The sequence below is a fragment of the Phyllobates terribilis genome, unplaced genomic scaffold, assembly GCF_046119375.1.
Source record: "Phyllobates terribilis strain yellow unplaced genomic scaffold, ASM4611937v1 Scaffold_10__3_contigs__length_209671492, whole genome shotgun sequence".
Taxonomy (NCBI): Eukaryota; Metazoa; Chordata; class Amphibia; order Anura; family Dendrobatidae; genus Phyllobates; species Phyllobates terribilis.
The window spans coordinates 148466974-148489539 of NW_027362770.1; the positions used below are offsets into that span (position 1 = coordinate 148466974).

The window sequence follows — 22566 nt, forward strand, 5'->3', positions numbered from 1 at the left end:
AAGAAGTCCCCGGAATCTCAAAAACATTTCTCAAAGTTTGTAAATAGAACTTTTCACTCTTTTTACTTTTGTACTTTTTATGTTGCATTTTGCTGTATACTTGTAATGTGCAGATATTCGGCGCCCGGCGTGAATTATTACATTTTCGGCACTTTTTTTTTTTGTCTTATTAATGGCAGCGAGTATCCGGTGATACAGGGTTTTTTTTTAGTGTTGATTTGTGTAGGGCAAACATGGCTTTATGGAAAGAAGGCAAGGACGAGTCTGTGGAAGTATAAGTAATAAAAAAAGAGGTTTTATAATAGAAAAAGAGGGGGGTTGAAGTGCTGGGATTGCGTAGATTTAAGCCCCCCTTTTTAGAGGAAAGTCTTTATTATTCAAAACAGCACCACAATGGGCTTCACAGAGAGCCTTGCCACATCCCCATCTGACTACCAGCCATTCATCAGGCAGCCTGGCCTATCAATGACATGTCTCCCATCAGGGCTCTTATAAAATGATGCTTTTTCTCATGCAACATCAGCAAACATTGTGACTGGTCTGTCTCTGCCCTGCTGGATTTACCAAGTGTTCATTTTCACTCCTTGCTCCCTTCACTTGAGATAGGGGGTCTCACATCCCCTAGGATTTTGGTCTTCTGTTCTGCCCATGGGAAGATCATGCATTGTGGGTTATTGGAGGAACCAGACATGGATTCCACAGGTTAGTGAAAGTTTGGGCTTAATTAACCAGTTGCGCTCCGGGGTTACTTTCATTACCGACTTTTCCTGGGAAACTTTTTTTTTTTTAAATATTGTTTTTGAATTATTAAAAAAAATACTTGTAGGCATGTATAAAACCCAACTAATACCAGCTTACCAGGGGGCACGTGGTGGCTAGGGTATACTAGAATTTATTTTTATATTATATTATATTTTATATATATATATATACATATATATATACATACAATTCTTAAATAAGAAAAGTTATATGTATAAATAAAATAAATAATTATATGTGTATATAAAATAATTATGTATGTATATAAATAATATAGATATATATATAAAATAGAATAATATAAAATAAATATATGTATATATAAAATAATAAAATATATACATAATGGTATATTTTTTATATATATTTATTTATTTAGTTATCTTTATATATATATATTTATATATATAAATAAAGATATAAAAAAGATCTAAAAATATACATATATATATAATATGTGTGTAAAAAAATATATATATATATATGTAAAAAAAATATATATATATATATATATATATATATTTATTATTTTTATTTATTTTATCTTTTCTCTAAAATGTATTTCTACCGTAATGCCTATGAACTTTTTTGTGGATCCTGGCGGACAATTTTGTGAAACATGTTGGTATTCTATGAATTACTTTTTACAGTAACGGCTGTAAACTTTTTTAGATCCTTGTATATATTAATGAAATAGTTAAGCCATTTTTTAAGTTATTATTATTGTTTAGTAGTAACTTTTTTTAATCTTTTTCATCTTAATCCACCTGTTGCCTGGGATCAATCCTCTTTCGTTGGATATAATTGGAATAGAAATATATAGTAAATTTAAAAAAGGAATTGAAAAGAGATATATTTTTATACCGTATAGAATCTAAAATTACCGTTTAATATTTAATGTTAAATCATTTATTTGTACTAGTGGTTATGGTTAATATCCAATATGGATAAGCTACCCCCCCCAATAGTTATATATTTCTTATTATCCCTGTGCTACTAGTTTAATAGCTATATCAAGTGTACTTAGAAGAATATGTAAAGTATTACATTAACGTTGCTGACATATTATATTTTTTCCCCAATTTTGCAATTTTTTGAAGAAAGAATCCCATCTATACTTACAATGACCCAGTGAAAAGTCCATACACTTTCATGCCATTCACCATCCCACATCCACAGTGACCCTATAGACTTGCACTACAAACCTATATACAGAGTTTTGAGCCTTTGATAGTTTTTTTTCCCCAATTATGGACGACTCATTTTTTACTCTTCCTTCTACGAATACTTAAAAACGAAAAAAAAAATATATATATATATACACCTGACTGTAAACTGAAAGAAAAGCCTATATATATTTTTTTGGGGGAGAAAAGTTACTCATTTAAACAAAAAGTCAACTTTTTGAACATCTACTGTATCTACAGAATATATATTTATACACAATAAGGCTAATCTTGAGTATATTCACATTTTTGAGCACTTTAGGCCTTTTTGGGGCGCTCTCATAAAGTAATGGAAGCAACAAGTGCTGGTGCTCTCCTTCTCCCTGTGACGGGGCACAGTAGGCGGCCATCGGTATAATCTGTTTAATGACTTTCTTTAGATCACTATATTTCATTGTACGGCTCATCCTTTTCCCGTCTGATCTAATTATTCAGCCGAATGGTAATTTCACAGCTGCGGTCGGTGACTTCGCTCCTTACAAAAAGTTTCACACAAAGTCGTCCCTCCAATGTGTTTACTGTTCAGAACATTTACGGAAAAGAATAATAAAATCTGAAAAAAATAAAATCTGGGTTTTGTTTTTGTTTTTTTTTAGATAAAAGTGGGTAATTTAAAAAAAAAGTAATTTACTCATAAGCCAAAATATTCCATTTTTTATGCATTTTTGTACATTTTTTATCATTTGTACCTATCTATATCTATTTCTTATGTTTTCTTTCCTTTTTTTAATTTTTTTTTTCTTTCCTTTTTTTGTCTTATCTTTTTTTTCTGCCAAAGACTTTAATTTCCATAACAAAATGGAAAACACACATAGTTATAGGTTGAAAAAAAAAAGACAAAAGTCAATCAAGTTCATCCTTTCTTAGAATGAAATTTGTATATTTTTTTTCATTAAAAAAAATTTGATTTATCAAACTTTAAATATTTGGATTATATTTTTTGGAATTAAGATTAAAAAAAAGATAATAATAATAATAATAAAATAAGTCAAAATAAACTCGGCAGGGTCACACAGCGCAGCGTTTATATTTATCATCGGACAATGTTGGGTGATGGTAAGAAGGCAATTCGGAGAAGTTTTGGAAGTGGTGGGTAAAGTTTGCCGGGGCCCGTTACTATAGCAATTGTCCCTTGGCCTGTTGTCATGGACACCACTGTGGAGGAAAGAGATCCGCGACAGCAGAATATTGTAAGTTAGCAGTTCTGTGCGGAGGATCACCAGGCGAGCTGTTCTGTGAGAAATAAAAAACAACAAAAGGGATTCAGCTGAGCATGCGTGTCCTCACATAATGCCGGATTCCTGCGGACCGGAAAGAAAGCGCAAGAGGCTGATAATACTCAAATCACCGCCGGCCATCCCAGCAATCCTCTGTGCCATCTACCGGGATCACTCACCCCCACCATCTATGTATTTCATATCTATCATCTATCTATCATCTATTATCTATCATCTATTATCTACCTATCTATTATCTATCTATCTATTATCTATTATCTATCTATTATCTATCTATCTATTATCTATCATCTATCTATTATCTATCATCTATTATTTATCATCTATTATCTATCATCTATCTATTATCTATCTATTATCTATCATCTATCTATTATCTATCATCTATTATTTATCATCTATTATCTATCATCTATCATCTATCTATCTATTATCTATCTATCTATTATCTATCATCTATCTATCATGTATCTATTATCTATCATCTATCTATCTATTTTCTATCTATCTATTATCTATCTATTATCTATCTATCATCTATCTATTATCTATCTATTATCTATCTATCATCTATCCATCTATCATCTATCTATTATTTATTATCTATTATCTATCTATTATCTATCATCTATCTATCATTTATTATCTATCTAGCTATCATCTATCTATCATTTATTATCTATCTATTAACTATCATCTATCTATCATTTATTATCTATCTATCTATCTATCATCTATCTATCATTTATTATCTATCCATCTATCATTTATTATCTATCTATCATCTATCTATCTATTATCTATCTATCTATCTATCATTTATTATCTATCTATCATCTATCTATCTATCGATCTATTATTTATCTATCTATCGATCTATTATTTATCTATCTATCTATCTATTATCTATCTATCATCTATCTATCTATTATCTATCATCTATCATTTATCATCTATTATCTATCATCTATCTATTATCTATCTATTATCTATCTATTATCTATCATCTATCTATTATCTATCATCTATTATTTATCATCTATTATCTATCATCTATCTATTATCTATCTATTATCTATCATCTATCTATCATGTATCTATTATCTATCATCTATCTATTATCTATCTATCTATTATCTATCTATCATCTATCTATTATCTATCTATTATCTATCTATCATCTATCCATCTATCATCTATCTATCTATTATCTATCTATCATCTATCTATTATCTATTATCTATCTATTATCTATCATCTATCTATCATTTATTATCTATCTAGCTATCATCTATCTATCATTTATTATCTATCTAGCTATTAACTATCATCTATCTATCATTTATTATCTATCTATCATCTATCTATCATTTATTATCTATCCATCTATCATTTATTATCTATCTATCATCTATCTATCTATTATCTATCTATCATTTATTATCTATCCATCTATCATTCATTATCTATCTATCATCTATCTATCTATCTTTCGATCTATTATCTATCTATCGATCTATTATCTATCATCTATCTATCATCTATCTATCTATCATCTATCTATCTATCATCTATCTATTATCTATCTATCATCTATCTATCATCTATCTATTATCTATCTATCATCTATCTATCATCTATCTATTATCTATCTATCTATCATCTATCTATCTATCATCTATTATCTATCTATCTGTCTAGGATATATTTTATAAATAAGAAATGCCTCCGTTAGTAATTTGATTGTAGCTCACAGACGGCAAAGAACTAAACTCAGTTTCTTGTCGTCATTTTTCCTTCCGCATACACCTAAATAGTTCTCCTGTGAGCTACGTACCCCATCAGCCTTGGTCATTAGGTAATTTGCTTTTGTACAGAAGTTTTTATTGTCCGGTTATTAAACAAAATCAAACTGGCACCACAAGTTCTCTGAACCTAAAATCTAATCAATTCGGTTATTTCAGATTTTATAGGTTTTATAGTGTTAGCTCGGCAGCTCATAAATACGTTATTACATATGTGTCACCCCCAAAGCGTTAAAAAAAACTAAAATCTCAGTTTATGATTTGACATGACACACAGAAGTTTAGACGTCAAACCATTTTTCTGTTCTCAAACATTGTTTAAAAAATAGTTCCCCCTTCCAGTAGTTTAAAGACCATAGGCCAACGGGATGTCCTCTGTCATCTACATCTTTTCCTATTATGATCACTAAAAGGAGAGCAAAATGTTTTTCCTTTTTTACATTTGATATAGTTGGTAATAATAATTAAATGATTGTGAATCGTTATAAAGTTCTGGTTGTAGCAAACTAAATGAAACTTCAACGATTTCCATATAGTCCACTAGCCGTGAAGATAAATTCTATCATAGCTGGTCTAATGTCGGCAATATACCTTCCAAACTCTCGGCATGGGCAATATGATGTTTTTGAAAAAATAAATGGCTTTTTTAATTTGCCCCTTTCTTACATTCAGATCATAAAGCACTATGCTAAGCACTAGAGCATATGATCACCTCCTGTCTGCCCCATGTATTTTTCGCCTTCCTCTGGATCAATATGTTAGGTTATAGGTTAACCTCAACGGACTTAAGTCTACCTTAGACCTTATAACTATGAAACTATGAATGGGGTCTTGACCAATATTTGGACTGCAGGGGGCATAGCCACCTCTGGCACCTTGTCTATTCACTTGAATGGGGCTGTGTTGCAGCTGGTGGATGGGAGCCCCACTGGGCAGAGAACCAAGGGGTCCTCAGTTACTTTCTTCTTGGGACTGCCGTCAGTGCCCGAAGCCAGACCCCGACAATCATGAAGTTATGGCGTACACTAAAGATACGATCTTAGGGTTTAAGAAATGGCAAGGCCAGTGTCAACTCTGAGTCATCTTTAGGGACCCCACACATAATAGATGGCAGCCGGCTGAACGATGACTCGGGCAATTATTCAGCGATCTCTTTCGACTTTTCCAGAGTGCGCGCTCTTGTGTCCACTATGAGAGCGGCTCCTCTGGCAGTGGATTATCTTGCAAAGAACAAAAGGATTGGCAGTCCAAAATCGAGTATGTTGGATCCTTATCTTCTCATGCATCACCTGTCAAGGGAGAGTTGGGAAACCTCCATACGCATTAGACTGTCGACCGGATCCGTGGATATCAAGATGTACGGTATGGAGGCTATTAAGATATCTTGTAAGGGCTATGCTTGCTACTTCAGCAGTCATGGACATTTTTCTAGCCCTATACCCTTTCCAGAGACTTGAGAGCTCTTGCTTCTTCTGTAGATGACCCTAGAAATTTAGACCGTTCCATTATGAAAAAAATATTTACTGGGTGTCCAGTAATTGAGACCGCCATCAATCAGCATTAATAAGTCAGTAAACTTGGCAGCAAGTGTTCAATTCCCCTGCAGCTCCACCATAGGAGAAATTAAATGTTACACAAGTCTTATTAAAATAGACAGTAAATGTGCGTGGATCTGGGTCCTCCAGAGTGAGAAATCCCAATGTCATTTGCAAGTTTTCCTCTAGAAATAGTAGGCACAGTTGTATGATATGTTTTTAATTGGCGAGATGTGTTGATTACAGATGAAGGCTTTCGAGACAACTTAGATCTTACCCTCAGTCTTCCTCTTAGTAAACTCTTATTTTGCGTCTTCAGCTACAGTATTTTTTTGCATCTGTTTCATACTTCTTGTTGCTTGAACCTTGTATCATAGTTGTCCATTTTTAAAAAATATAACTTGGAAAGGGCAGGAAGGAGAGATGTTGGCTTGTGATAGAGGAGCAAGAGCCCGGTGATGAATGTCATCGGTCATTTTTCTTTATTAATGGTCTTCGGCTTGAACTCGAGCCATGGCGACTCGATGGATGAACGCTGTGTAGGAAGAGTGATCTTGTGCAAGCCTAGATTGGTCCACCAGGGTCTTCTCCGCCGTTATCTTTATAGTATCAAGTCATCGGGTTGCTGGTCTTCCTCTCCACCTTGTTCCTTCTTCCGACCATGATGTCCTTCTCCAGTGATTGCTCTCTTATGATGTGTCCAAAGTAGGCAAGTCGTAGCTTGGTGATCCTTGCTTTGAGTGACATGTCTGACTTGATTTGGTCCAAAATTGATTTGTTTGTTCTTCTCACCATCCATGGTGCTGATAACATCCTTCTCCAGCACCACATTTCGAAGGCGTCGATTCTTCTGTCTTGCTTTTTTATCGTCCAGGTTTTGCATCACAGAACAGACCAAACTATGTACGAGCCGTGTCTTTGTTGCCAGGGAAATGTTCTTTGTGTACCCCTTTTCCTGTTCTTTATGTCCATGGTGTTTGTCAGCCTGTTCTTTCTCCCTTTTGCTTGCCCGGTAGTTCCCGAAAACTGAGATTCTAAGCTCCAGAGTGGATGGAGGAGGTGCCCGTTGCTAGCATGGGCCTGACACTGATGCTGTGTTGAGCTTCGTAGTGTTTGATGGGTGCTGTGGTGCTGGAAGAGGAGAATATTTAAGAAAAAGGAGCACACTAAAGCAGTGAGCGGCAGTGGCCACATGACTGGACAGGGAAACCTGCTGATTGTTCTGAGAGCAGCTGGACTAGTATAAGGCACGTAAACAGCCTGTGACCTAACAGAACTCCCTTGAGGATCGAAGCTGTGCAAAAGGACAGAGAACTTGCCTGGTTAAAAGCTGGCACTGTGGACAACTCTTCCAGTATAGTCCCATAACGAGAGTGTGCTCATGGGGCAACTAGGACTACATCCTCAATATTTTTCCTATGACCCTTAAGTAGTCCCATTTGTTATCGGAACTTGGACTCTTATTGGTTACTGTTTGGCTTGGGAATATTTTCTGGTTGTCCGCACAGAAATATAAAAAATATGGAAAACCTTAAGCATTACAGCCGGTAAATCACACTAAATGGGAGATAGAAGACTAAGAGTGATAATTACACCATCTAAGTATAGAGGAGTAACTAGAAAGTAAGATGTTGACACGGGTGTACATAGTCAAAAATCTCTAATTTTCACAAATTTTGGGGGGTTCTCAACTGCTCTTTTTTAACAGCAGATCTTAGATAAATAAATGATCAGACATGTTGGATTTTAACATGCCTGATCCTTTCTTCCTGAGGTAGGTAAGCCACTATCAGGAGCTTATTCTCTTCTTAGTTAAAAAAAAAAAGCCCCCATGCTTGTATGTTAATTGTAGATTTGCAGTATGAGGCTGAACAAGCGTGTATGGGTTATCTTTGTCATTCCTGGAGACGTGACTGGAGTGGTAATCATGCATGCATTACAAGAGAATTTGGGACTTTGACTGTTGTGATCATAAGATGACACCAGGACACCGACTGCTTGGTTTGTATATTATTTATACAGTCATGGCCAAAAGTGTTGGCACCCTTGAAATTGTTCCAGAAAATGAATTATTTCTCCCAGAAAACTATTACAATTACACATGTTTTGTTATACACATGTTTATTTCCATTGGTACAACAGAAAAAACAAATTGGACATAATTTCAGACAAAACCCCAAAAATGAGCTGGACAAAATCGTTGGCACCTTTCCAAAATGTGGGTAAATAACTTTGTTTCAAGCACACGATGCTCGTTCCAACTCACCGGTGGCAAGTATCATTTGTGGGCAATATGAAAATCACACCTGAAACCACATAAAAAGGGGAGAAGTTGACTCAATCTTTGCATTGCGTGTCTGTGCGTGCCACACTAAGCATGGAGAACAGAAAGGCGAGAAGAGAACTGTCTGAGGACTTGAGAACCAAAATTGTTGAAAACTATCAACAATCTCAAGGTTACAAGTCCATCTCCAGAGATCTTGATGTTCCTTTGTCCACGGTGTACAACATAATCAAGAAGTTTACAACTCATGGCACTGTAGCTAATCTCTATGGATGTGGACGGCAGAGAAAATTTGATGAAAAGTTGCAACGCAGGATAGTCCGGAGGGTGGATAAGCAGCTCCAATCAAGTTCCAAAGAAATTCAAGTTGTCCTGCAGGCACAAGGTGCATCAGTGTCAGCGTGAACTCAACATCAACATTTCAATGAAATTAAACGCTACGGCAGGAGACCCAGGAGGACCCCACTGCTGACAGTGTCATAAAAAAGCTAGACTGCAGTGTGGTAAAATGTACGTGAGTAAGCCAAAATCCTTCTGGGAAAGCGTTTTGTGGACATTTTATATCAAGATAGAGCTTTTTGGTAAAGCACATCATTCGACTGTTTACTGAAATCGGAATGAGGCCTACAAATATGTGAAATAAGTCAAATATGGTGAAGGTTCAAAGATATTTTTGGGTTATTTAGCTGCCTCTGGCACTGGATGCCTCGCCTGTGTGCAAAGCATCATGAAATCTGAAGATTACCAGAGGATTTTGGGTGGCAATATGATGCCCAGTGGCAGAAAGCTGGGTCATGGATCTTCCAGCAGGACAATGACACCAAACATACTTCAAGAAGCACCCAGAAATAGATGGAAACAAAGCGCTGGAGAGTTCTGAAGTGGCAGCAATGAGTCCGGATCTAAATCCCATTGATCACCCGTGAGGAGATCTTATAATTGCTGTTGGGAGAAGGTGCCTTCATATATGAGAGACCTGGAGCAGTTTGCAAAAGAAGAGTGATCCAAAATTCCAGCTGAGAGGTGTAAGAAGCTGATGGTTATAGGAAGTGATTGATTGCAGTTATTTATTTCAAAGGGTGTGCAACCAAATATTAAGTTGAGGGTGTCAACAATTTTGTCCAGCCCATTTTTGGGGTTTAGTGTGAAATTATGTCCAGTTTGCCATTTTTCTTAGACTTTTTGTGTTGTTCCAATACACACAACTTTCGGCCATGACTGTATACTTAGATGACCAGTCTTATTAAGTGATTGACAACATTTTCTGCATGACTGAAGTATTATTATTATTTATTATTATAGCGCCATTTATTCCATGGCGCTTTACATGTGAAAAAGGGGTATACATAGCAAAAACAATTACAATAATCTTGTAACGTGACAGTGACTGGTACAGGAGGAGCGAGGACCCTGCCCGCGAGGGCTCACAATCTACAAGGGATGGGTGAGGATACAGTAGGTGAGGGTAGGGCTGGTCGTGGAGCGGTATGGTGGAGCGATGGTTAATGCAGGTTGTAGGCTTGTCGGAAGAGGTGGATCTTCAGGTTCCTTTTGAAGGTTTCCACAGTAGGCGAGAGTCTGATATGTTGGGGTATGTACCGGGAGACTAGGTCAGAGATATATGGAGGAGACAGGTTGTGGATGGCTTTATATGACGCGCCCCCAGGGCCGTGGGGTACTCGGCAGCCGGGCCCCTGTGTATGCCGGTAGGGGAGTATCACGGTGGCTGGCCCGGTCCATGACCCAGGGCGGTCAGTGCAAAAGGGGGGTATTTTTATATGACGTTTTTGGATTGTTCGTGACGCCACCTGTGGATTTCGGCTAGAGGGAGCCGCCTCTGCGGAGCTGTCCTCTGGAGCTGGTGTCAGGGCAGCAGGGATGGTGTGGCTCTCCACAGGTAGAGTTAGCTCCAGGGCAGCGTGGGGTGTTATGGATGGTTGCGCTGGGCGTTGTAGTGCAGGGAGGGAATGATGGCGCAGATTAAAGAATGGACGGAGGCAGTGCGGTGCAGTCTTCCGAGTTTTTACTCACAGTTCTTATGAGGGTTCCACTGGTGCACTGTACAGGTGTCAGCCTCCCACGTCGCGCTGCGTTCACCAGGCAGGGGTTCAGCACTTCCTCAGGTAGATCAGGAGTACCTGGCAGAACCCCACTTTCTCGTGTTCCTAACTAGACCGCCTTCTCGCTGGGTCTTTCTCCCTCCTGCCCTGCGCTTCCCACTCTGAATCCTGCTTGGGTGCTCTGGAGTCCCTCCTGTCCGTCGGAGTTCCCGGACCTGCTTGACCCTCACGGGGATTAGAATGAGGCTTCGGCAACTGACTATAAAAGCCAGAAGCCTCCGGTTTTCCCAGCCGAGACCTGGAGTAACACGGTTGGACCAGGGGCCGGTCCCCTTCTTGCGGCCTACGATCCCTCTGTCTTCTGACAGATGCGGGGCGTACGGGTGCCTTCCTGCACTCGCCGTACCCCCTAGGATCCCTTCTTAGAATGGAGCCTACTCCTCTGCTCCCCTCCTGGGCCTCTGACACTAGGCCCTGCTTGTGGAGCAGAGCTCCTACTGAGACTCTGCTCCCAGACTGTTCTTCACTGACTAAACTGCCACCCTAAGATGGCTTCCCTTTATATACCTACTACTATGGTGCTCTCCTAAACTACTTCCTCCACCCACACCCACTACTGGTTCCCCCTACCTCTGGGTTCCCCCCACTCCAGCCAGGGACAGGGCTCAGCAGGAACATACATTGCGTCTTACCTTTCCAGCCAGCCTGAAGCAGTGTAGTGCTGGATGCAGGTGTTGGGGTTCTGGGCAGCACTCCCTCCTTACCTGAGAGAAGGAGACACCACACCTCTGGGTGAGGTGCAGTACCTCTGTGGCGACTGAACCCTCAGGGGCGCCACATATATGCCATGGTTAGGGTTTTGAACTGAAGTCTCTGAGCAATGGGGAGCCAGTGAAGAGATTGACAGAGAGGAGAGGCCAGGGAATAGCGGGGGGACAGGTGGATTAGTCTGGCAGCAGAGTTTAGGATAGATTGGAGGGGTGTGAGAGTGTTGAAAGGGAGGTCACAGAGCAGGAGGTTGCAGTAGTCGAGGCGGGAGATGATGAGGGCGCGCACTAGTGTTTTTTTAGATCAATGGTTGAGGAATGTGCGGATCTGGGAGATGTTTTTGAGTTGGAGTCGGCAGGAAGTGGAAAGGGCTTGGATATGTGGTTTGAAGGAGAGTTCAGAGTCCAGGGTTACCCCAAGACAGCGAGCTTGTGGGACTGGGAAGAGTGGACAGCCATTGATGTTGATAGATAGGTCAGTAGGGGGGGGGGTTGAATGAGCTGTCAATCAGTAAGTGAGACCTCCCACTGGACTCTTATGCAAAGACAGAGCACAGATTTTGACAAATAAAATGCAAGTTATACTGAATCTTTCCTCCCAAAAAGCTATATACTAATCTGCTCAGCTCCTCCTGCTCTACATCATAATGCTGTCAACAGATAAAAATGCATGGAACATAACGATTCAGTATAATTGTACTGTATTAATCTAATTCCCTGCTTAGGAGTCCAGTGGGTGGTCCAAGATTATGATTGACAGCTATTTTGTGTGCACAGTCATGCATGGGAGTGTTTTAGTTACTTATAGGACCGCCCACTGGACTCCTAAGCATTGTAGGAGTCAGAATTAAAAGAATAAAGTGCAAGTTATACCATATTTCAGCTGCTAACGTCTACAATAAACTGCCTACAGATCAGTCATCTTCAATCAGTGATTGCCCAGTGATTAAGCTCTCACCTGCCCCAATTTAAAGGGCACCCGTCTCATGACTTTTGTAAAAACATACAGTACAGACCAAAAGTTTGGACACACCTTCTCATTTAAAGATTTTTCTGTATTTTCATGACTTTGAAAATTGTACATTCACACTGAAAGCATCAAAACTATGAATTAACACATGTGGAATTATATACTTAACAAAAAAGTGTGAAACAACTGAAAATATGTCTTATATTCTAGGTTCTTCAAAGTAGCCACCTTTTGCTTTGATGACTGCTTTGCACACTCTTGGCATTCTCTTGATGAGCTTCAAGTGGTAGTCACCGGAAATGGTCTTCCAACAATCTTGAAGGAGTTCCCAGAGATGCTTAGCACTTGTTGGCCCTTTTGCCTTCACTCTGCGGTCCAGCTCACCCCAAACCATCTCGATTGGGTTCAGGTCTGGTGACTGGGGAGGCCAGGTCATCTGGCGTAGCACCCCATCACTCTCCTCCTTGGTCAAATAGCCCTTACACAGCCTGGAGGTGTGTTTGGGGTCATTGTCCTGTTGAAAAATAAATGATGGTCCAACTAAACGCAAACCGGATGGAATAGCATCCGCTGCAAGATGCTGTGGTAGCCATGCTGGTTCAGTATGCCTTAAATTTTTAATAAATCCCCAACAGTGTCACCAGCAAAGCACCCCCACACCATGACACCTCCTCCTCCATGCTTCACGGTGGGAACCAGGCATGTAGAGTCCATCCGTTCACCTTTTCTGCGTCGCACAAAGACACGGTGGTTGGAACCAAAGATCTCAAATTTGGACTCATCAGACCAAAGCACAGATTTCCACTGGTCTAATGTCCATTCCTTGGGTTCTTTAGCCCAAACAAGTCTCTTCTGCTTGTTGCCTGTCCTTAGCAGTGGTTTCCTAGCAGCTATTTTACCATGAAGGCCTGCTGCACAAAGTCTCGTCTTAACAGTTGTTGAAGAGATGTGTCTGCTGCTAGAACTCTGTGTGGCATTGACCTGGTCTCTAATCTGAGCTGCTGTTAACCTGCGATTTCTGAGGCTGGTGACTCAAATAAACTTATCCTCAGAAGCAGAGGTGACTTTTGGTCTTCCTTTCCTGGGGCGGTCCTCATGTGAGCCAGTTTCTTTGTAGCGCTTGATGGTTTTTGCAACTGCACTTGGGGACACATTCAAAGTTTGCCCAATTTTTCGCACTGACTGACCTTCATTTTTTAAAGTAATGATGGCCACTCGTTTTTCTTTGCTTAGCTGCTTTTTTCTTCCCATAATACAAATTCTAACAGTCTATTCAGTAGGACTATCAGCTGTGTATCCACCAGACTTCTGCACAACACAACTGATGGTCCCAACCCCATTTATAAGGCAAGAAATCCCACTTATTAAACCTGACAGGGCACACCTGTGAAATGAAAACCATTTCCGGTGACTACCTCTTGAAACTCATCAAGAGAATGCCAAGAGTGTGCAAAGCAGTCATCAAAGCAAAAGGTGGCTACTTTGAAGAACCTAGAATATAAGACATATTTTCAGTTGTTTCACACTTTTTTATTAAGTATATAATTCCACATGTGTTAATTCATAGTTTTGATACCTTCAGTGTAAATGTACAATTTTCAAAGTCATGAAAATACAGAAAAATCTTTAAATGAGAAGGTGTGTCCAAACTTTTGGTCTGTACTGTATATGCCATCTACTGTCATTTTAATGTGGATCAAACACCAAGTCGATATATAAAGTACATCATAAAGTCGTAGCAAATAGTAAAAAGTCTAAATCCTCCTATTGGCTTTGTCCCATTTATTTGGACAAGGCTGAGCTGCAATACCAGACACGGCCTACCACAAGGAGTGGTGCTGTTCCAGACAATCTTTTTTAAAAAGGCAACGGGTGAAAATGATCCGTAGAGGTAAACCTGCTGATCTGACATGGTGGTCCTGTACATGCCAGATTAACAGGTTTTTCATGTTTAGGATTCATATAAAGCCAATATACTCTCCACTAATTATAAAGCATCTACAATACATATAATTATGATTAATTTTATGTTTCTTGTACATGATGATGGCTTCTTTGGTCATTTTCTTCTACCTCATGTGAACTGAAATTGTATTCATCTTTTGTGGTAATTTTGGAGGTCCCAGTCCCATCAGACCACCCTCTTCTCTACATGACCCTGTCGCTGGCAGTTCATCTCCTCCCTCGATTACCTCCCTTCAGTGTTTTCTTTGTTATCTTGTAATTGCCCAGAATTCCTTTGATTCCAGTTCTGCATGCTATTACTTTTTATGTTAATTTTCTATGCGCTCATTGAAACCGTATGGGGATCGGTATTTTACGAGATCCTCGTGTATAGTGGTCGGCAATGCAGCAAATATTGTGCAGGTGGAGTAGACTGCTGCCTGCACTGCGATGATCAGATCGACTTGACCTGGTAGCACAAAATGTTTGGTTCTGAAGTTATATCCTTGGCAGATAATTGTATAAAATTGGATGATCATTACATCATCGTCCTACAGAATTGGAGCCCTGGGTTCAAATCCAACCAGGGGCAGTTTGCATCTTCAGCTCATGGTTTTATAGGTTTTCTTCAGAAATGCTAACAATTTTGTCATCGATATCGATTGTATATGGCACCTCTGTCTCCTCAAGGGTTGGAATTCAATAATCTGATTCTTTTGTTTGGCGGAGATAATTCTGGCAGCGGCTCTCTCATCGAGAACCCTGGAGGGCTCGGACAAAATTGGAAAGATAGCTGGCAGACTCATTTTCACTCGACAGCTATCTAATGTTTGGCCAGTTTTTGTCTGACCCACAGAAGGACTGGACCCTGGTGACCTGGCAATGGACCTTTTGTGAAGCTACCAATTGATAAGATAATAATAATCTTTATTTATATAGCGCCAACATATTCTGCAGCACTTTACAATTCAGAGGCTCATATACAACAGTCATAAGTAACATAGCTAAAGATAATACAATAATTAAAGCAAAAATAATGACGACCCTGCTCGTAAGAGCTTACAATCTACAATGAGGTGGGGGTGACACAAAGTACAGGGGCTTATTTACAATGATGGTCCAGCCATCTCTACATGAGATGGCTGGACCATCCAGTATAATGCTTTTGGGTATGGTGGCGTTTGGTGGAGACATATGTTTGGAGAAATAATGAATGGGCTATAAAAGTATAAAAGGACATCGATTAGGGAATGTTTGTGTTTTAGGAAGCGCCTAAAACTGCGTAAGTTGTGGTTTGTCCTAATTTCTTGGGGTAGAGCATTCCAAAGAATAGGTGCAGCTTGGGAGAAGCCTTGGAGTGGGGGGTACGGTTTAGTGCGGATGTTAGTCGAAAGTCCTTTGCGGAGCCTAGAGAACGGGTAGGCCAATAAACAGAAATGAGGGAGGAGATGTAGGGGGATGCCGCACTGTGGAGGGCTTTGTTGGTGAGAACAAGCAATTTGAATTGGATCCTATAATGTATGGGCAGCCAGTGCAATGACTGGCACAGAGCGGGAGAGCCTGAGTAACGATTAGCCAGATAGATGACCCTGGCTGCAGCATTAAGGATGGACTGGAGAGGGGAAAGTCGAGTGAGGGGGAGGCCAATTAATACAGTAGTCAAGGAGGGAGTGGATAAGGGCAACAGTGAGGGTTTTTGCTGTTTCCGTGGTGTGAAAGGGGCGGATTCTAGAGATGTTCTTCAGGTACAAACAACAAGAGCAGGCAAGAGATTGTACTGTATATGGAAGGTGAAGGAAAGATTGGTGCCAAACACAACGCCCAGACAGTGCGCCTGCTGGCTCGGCGTTATTGTGGACCCACACCCGGAGAGGAAGATGTCAGATTTAGGGAGGTGAGCAGACAACGGGAGCAGAAGAAGTTCAGTTTTGGAAAGGTTGAGTTTCAGATAGAGAGCGGACATGATGTTGGAAACTGCAGTCAGACAGTCACTAGTGTTCTGTAGTACAGTGGGGGTAAGGTCAGGGGATGAGGTGTATAGTTGTGTGTCATCAGCATAAAGATGGTACTGAAAACCAAATTTGCTGATGGTCTGTCCAATTGGGGCCGTATAGAGAGAGAAGAGAAGAGGGCCAAGGACTGGACCCTGAGGACCCCCAATAGTGAGAGGAAGGGGGGAAGAAGTGGAGCCAGTGAACGATACACTAAAAAAGCGGTCAGATAGGTAGGAGGAGAACTAGGAGAGAGCAGTGTCCTTTATGCCAATTGAGTGCAGCATAGAGAGTAGGAGGTGGTGGTCAACGGTGTCGAAAGCTGCAGAGAGGTAAAGAAGAATGAGCAGAGAGTAGTCACCATTACGTTTTGCTGTCAGAAGGTTATTGGTTACTTTGATGAGTGCAGTTTCTGTAGAATGTAGGACTGTGATGGGTCTAGAAGAGAGTGAATGGAGAGGTAACGGGTAAGGCGGGAGTAGACCAGGCGCTCCAAGAGTTTGGAGATGAAGGGGAGATTGGAGACTGGTCTGTAGTTGTTTGTGCAGGAAGGGTCAAGAGAGGGCTTTTTTAATAATGGAGTAATGATGGAGTGTTTGAAGGAGGAGGGGAAGATACCAGAAGAGAGGGAGAGGTTGAAGATTTTAGTTAGGTGAGTAGTGACGACTGAAGAGAGAGACTGGAGTAGATGTGAGGGGATGGGGTCAGTAGTGCATGTAGTGGGTTGAGAAGAAGAGAGCAGCTTGGAGACTTCTTCTTCTGTGACTGGGTCAAATGCGGAGAGTGATCTGTGGAGAGATAAGATCTCTTTCTAAGGGTGTCGTAGACTATTTTTGGCCGTTTTACACATAATCTATTAGTCTTACCTTACGATACCACAGGGAGAGTCACTCGAAAGACGCCTAGAAAATTCTGTTGTAACTCCCAGTAGGATGAAGCAATCTGAACCCCCAAAAACACTTTACGTACCTTGTGAGTGTAATCGATTGCATTTGACGCGCCCAGGGGATGGGGGAAATGACTCGGCGCCCGGGCCTTGTTGTTGCCTGATCTCGGGGGATGTCGCGGTGGCCGGTTCCCGAGCCCGTACCCTGGGGTCACTCTTAAAAGAAGGGGGGAAACTAAATGGGATAGGGGAATGTTCGTGACGCCACCTGTGGTGTCTGGTGAGAGTCACCAGCGCTGCTACAGTCCTCTGAGGCCGGTGTTCAGGCAACTTAGTTGGTGCAGCTCCCCACAGGTGGAGCGGGGCCTCAGGGCAGCGTAGAGAGAGGGTGTAGAATGGAACGTTGGCAGGTGCAGGGCCGCGGAGGAAAGAACAGACAGAGGCAGTAATTGAAGTCATCCGAGTCTTTACTCATGGCGGTGCTTTCTCAGCTCAGAGCTTCTCTCTGCTGTCACACGGCGAGCTGCGGCCGCCAGGGTGGGGTTCAGCACACTCCAGGTAGTTCAGGAGCGCTTGACAGGACCCCCGCTCTAGTATGTTCCTCTCTGGTTGAACTTCTCCCGCCTTGTGTCCCCCACTGAGTCCCGTACGGGTACTGCGATGTCCCTTGTGGGTAACGTGTAGCTCCCGGACCGACTGGGTGCCCTTTTTGGTGACTAGTGGTGAGAACGTGGCGTAAGGCCGGGTCCCTCTGGATAAACTCAGATTAGGGCATACAGGTGGCAACTCCGCTCCGTCCGTATCCCCCTGGGATCCACATAAGCCTCCGGACTTTTCCAACAGAGACGTGAAGTGCAAAGTCAGATAATCGAGGACCGGTACCCCCTCTTGCGGCAGGGTCTCTCTGGCAGGGCCAGAATAAGGTATGCAGGTGGCGACTCCGCTCCGTCCGCACCCCCTGAGATCCTTTTGCCTGTGGAGCCTATCTCCTCTTGCTCCCCTCCTGGGCCTTCTTGGTTGGACCCTGACCGGGGACAGAGCTGGTTATAACTCTGCCCCGACCCCCCGTCTCGAGGCCTGAGACCAGGAATCGTGGACCCTGAGCTGGCTGCAGCTTTGTGCTGACTAGACGTCCCAGAGACCCACGACCAAAGACCCTCGTATTAAGATGGCCTCCAGTTATATATGATTCTAATTAAGTGCTTAAGTAAAGTGCTTCCTCCACCCTCACTCACTACGTGGTTCCCCCTAACTTTGGTTCCCCCCAACTCCTCCATTCAGGCCCGGGGCAGCACTATGGTGCTTTAGGCCCCCTTCAGAACTGGAGTGGTGTAGTGTTGAGTGTGTGGTTGGGGTCCTGTGAGGTACTCCATACTTACCTTGGAGAGGAGATACCACACCTCGTTCTGAGGTGCAGTACCCCTGTGGCGACTGAACCCTCAGGTGCGCCACACATTACATGCGATGCTGAAAGTGATCTCCGTTTTCTGCCAGACACATTTTGACACGGCGCTCCATGTTCCTGAACATCTCGGCAAGCATATCGAGGGAGAATAGCAGCAATTTCACAGTGGACGTTTTCCATCAAATCTTCCGTAGTGCGAGGATTAACAAGTCTGCAGTCACATAAAGTGACTGCAAGCTTTCACCCTAAGTTCGGACAAACACTTTAAGAAGTTTTCCAATTTGGAATACCTATTTTTATATAACCTATTAAGGAGCATGGAGAATATAGAGGTTGGGGGACTTTTATTTTCATAACCATCATCTCCTATCTAAAATAAAGAGTAGTTACAAAAGAGCATTTTCCAGAAGACTAAGTGGGCCTTTACCTACTAATAGAGGATACCCAAAGCTGACAACCCCTTTGGATGGAATATACTGACAGGCTCACTTTATCAAGTAGTTGCAATTGTTTCATTTAATATTTTATCTATATATATTCTATTTATAGCATTTCTGAACAAAAAAATTTGGAGATTCATCATAGTTTACAGCACCATCATATTCTGCAGCGCTGTACTGAAATTGTCACCTTTCACATCAGTCCCTGATCTCAATGGGGAATTACTATCCACTTCCCCCATTTTTTGGCACATAGTCATAGAGTAAGGCAAATTGATATATACAGTATTTCGCACCATCCATCTTCCCCTCGTCTCAAACAATTTTCCCTGTTCCTGCTGCCGAAAAACATTCCCACAGAATGATGCAGCCACCACCATGTTTCATTGTGGGGATGGTGTTCTTGGGATGATGAGCTGTGTTGGTTTGGCGCCCGACATAGCGTTAACCTTGGAGACCAAAAGTTCAATTTCGATCTCATCTGACCACAGCACCTTCCTCTGTACTTTTGGGGAGTCTCCCACAAGTCTTTTGGCAAACTCAAAACGAGCCTTACAATTTTTGTGCGTATGTAAAGGCTTTTTTCTGCCCACTCTTCCATGAAGGCCACCTCTATGGAGGATACGGCTTGTTGTGGTCATATGGACAGATACTCCAGTCTCTGCTTGGGAACTCTGCAGCTCCTTCAGGGTTACCTTTGGTCTCTGTGCTGCCTCCTCTGAGTAATGCCCTCCTTGCCTGGGCTGCGAGTTTTGGTGGCAGTTCTCTCTTGGCAGGTTTGTTGTGGTACCATGTTCTTTCCATTTGATGGTGCTCCGGGGGGATCATCAGAGATTGGGATTTTTTTTGTAACCATGACCATGTGACACTTAGATTGCTTATGCAGGTAATTGCTTGCACCAAAAAAATTTAGGAGCTTCATAACAAAAGGGGTGAATACATATGCACATGCCAACTTTTAATTATTTGATCCCGTAAATTTAATTTATGCCTATATTTTCTCACTTCACTTCACCAACTTAGACTATATAGTGCTGCTGATACATCACATACAAATTGGATTACAATGATATTTAAAAACAGGTAAAAAACCAAGGGGTTGAATACTTTCGCAAGCCACTGTATATATGAGCCTTTAGTATAGAGTGTGGCATGTGGGAGACAACTCTTTAAAACATGGGGAGAACATACAAACTCAATGCAGATGTTGTTCAGATTCAGACCTCAAACCCCAGCATTGTAAGACTAAAAACTGATTACATTTTCTGTGGAATTAGATACTAATGTTCATTGGTGGGGATGGAGCCATTAGAGAAAACCATACTGAACCCAACAAGGATAACTAGGATGTTTATAAAACTCTAAAGTAAAAGTTTATATTCATAATCCCACAATCCCCTAAGGACATGGTTGTAACGATCCTAAAAGATCTCTCTTAAAAGATGTCCACCATTTTACAAAGCTTGACATGTCTCTATGATATATAGTCATTATATAACCATTGGGTGAATGATTTACCTAGTTAATCCAAAATTGGAGTTAAAGGGATTCTCTGGGAATAGAAAGAAAATAAATAAAATAATGTTGATAGCATATGTGCAGTAGGAAGATGTGTTCCCAGGGGATAATCTGATCTAATACTGAAGATATCAGTGGTGCTGAAGTAAGAAGAGGCTGCTCACACTGCTGTCCACCCTTTCAATTTAATCCAGGGGTCTCAAACTCAGCTGGGTATATGGGCCGCACACGGTAAAAAATTGAATTTGGGGGGTCGCATTCTTTGCATGACAAAGTGACATTTTTAGTGATACATTTTTTTTCCTATACACCTTTTGAACTGGTCCTCATCTTGCAGTAATGCCCCATCCTGGTCCTCATCTTGCAGTAATGCCCCATCCTGGTCCTCATCTTGCAGTAATGCCCCGTCCTGGTCCTCATCTTGCAGTAATGCCCCATCCTGGTCCTCATCTTGCAGTAATGCCCCATCCTGGTCCTCATCTTGCAGTAATGCCCCATCCTGGTCCTCATCTTGCAGTAATGCCCCATCCTGGTCCTCATCTTGTAGTAATGCCCCATCCTGGTCCTTATCTTCTAGTAATGCCCCATCCTGGTCCTCATCTTGTCGTAACATCCCCCATCCAGGTCCCCATATTGTAGGAATGTCCCCATCCAGGTCCCCATATTGTAGGAATGTCCCCATCCAGGTGCCCATATGTCCCCATCCAGGTGCCCATATGTGCTCACCGAGGTGCCCATATATCCCCATCCAGGTGCCCATATGTGCTCACCCAGGAGGCCATACGTCCCCATCCAGGTTCCCATATGTGCTCACCCAGGTGGCCATACGTCCCCATCCAGGTGCCCATATGTGCTCACCCATGTGCTCATATGTCCCCATCCAGGTGCCTATATGTGCTCACACAGGTGCCCATATGTCCCCATCCAGGTGCCCATATGTGCTCACCCAGGTGGCCATATGTGCTCACCCAGGTGGCCATACGTCCCCATCCAGGTGGCCATAAGTCCCCATCCAGGTTCCCATACATCCCCATCCAGGTGCCCATAGTGCCCATATGTGCTCACCCAAAGTACCCATATGTCCCCATCCAGGTGTCCATAATGCACATAACAGAGAGAAAAAAAATTCTTCTCACCTGTCCTCCGTTCCCTCGACGTCCTTTCTTCACCTGTGGCCCGCAGACACCATAGACCCCTTGACGATCGCGGCCCGGTCCAGGAGCCGCTGACATCAGCGCTGTAGTGCAGTGTATTGCCGCGCAGAGACCGGCTCTCTGCACAGCAATATCAGTGCCAGCCGCCAGCCTATCAGAGGCCAGCAGCTGACATCTGCGCATGCCAGTGACGTCATACGCTGCTGCGATAGGACGCAGATGTCAGCTGCTGGCCTCTGATAGGCCGCATGAAGCAGCCGGAGGGGCCGCATGCGGCCTGCGGGCTGCGTGTTTGAGACCCCTGATTTAATCTAACACTGGAGATATCAGGGGGTGCTAACATAAGAAGAGGTTGCTCACACTGCTGTCCACCCTGTCTGATCTAATAACAGAGATGCCAGGAGTGCCAAGGTACGAAGAGGCTTCTCACACTGCTGTTGACGCTGTCTATCTGATCTAATACTGGATATACCAGGGATGCTGAGGTAAGAACAGCCTGCTTACACTGCTGTCTACCATGTCTATCTGATCTAAGACTGTAGATACCAGGGGTGCTCAGGTAGAAAGAGGCCGCTCACACT

The 22566-nt window shown here is 42.0% G+C and overlaps 1 protein-coding gene across 3 annotated transcripts in view; it reads left to right on the forward strand.

Moving 5' to 3' along the window:
- The first annotated feature begins 407 nt into the window (after positions 1-407).
- RFX4 (regulatory factor X4) overlaps positions 408-22566 on the forward strand; it is a 94105-nt gene continuing 71946 nt past the window's right edge. For all 3 annotated transcript variants that reach the window (XM_073649910.1, XM_073649912.1, XM_073649911.1), the window contains exon 1: positions 408-702. In XM_073649910.1, the coding sequence (XP_073506011.1) occupies positions 660-702 (43 nt within the window). In that variant the 5' untranslated portion in view covers positions 408-659. The remainder of the gene's footprint in view (positions 703-22566) is intronic.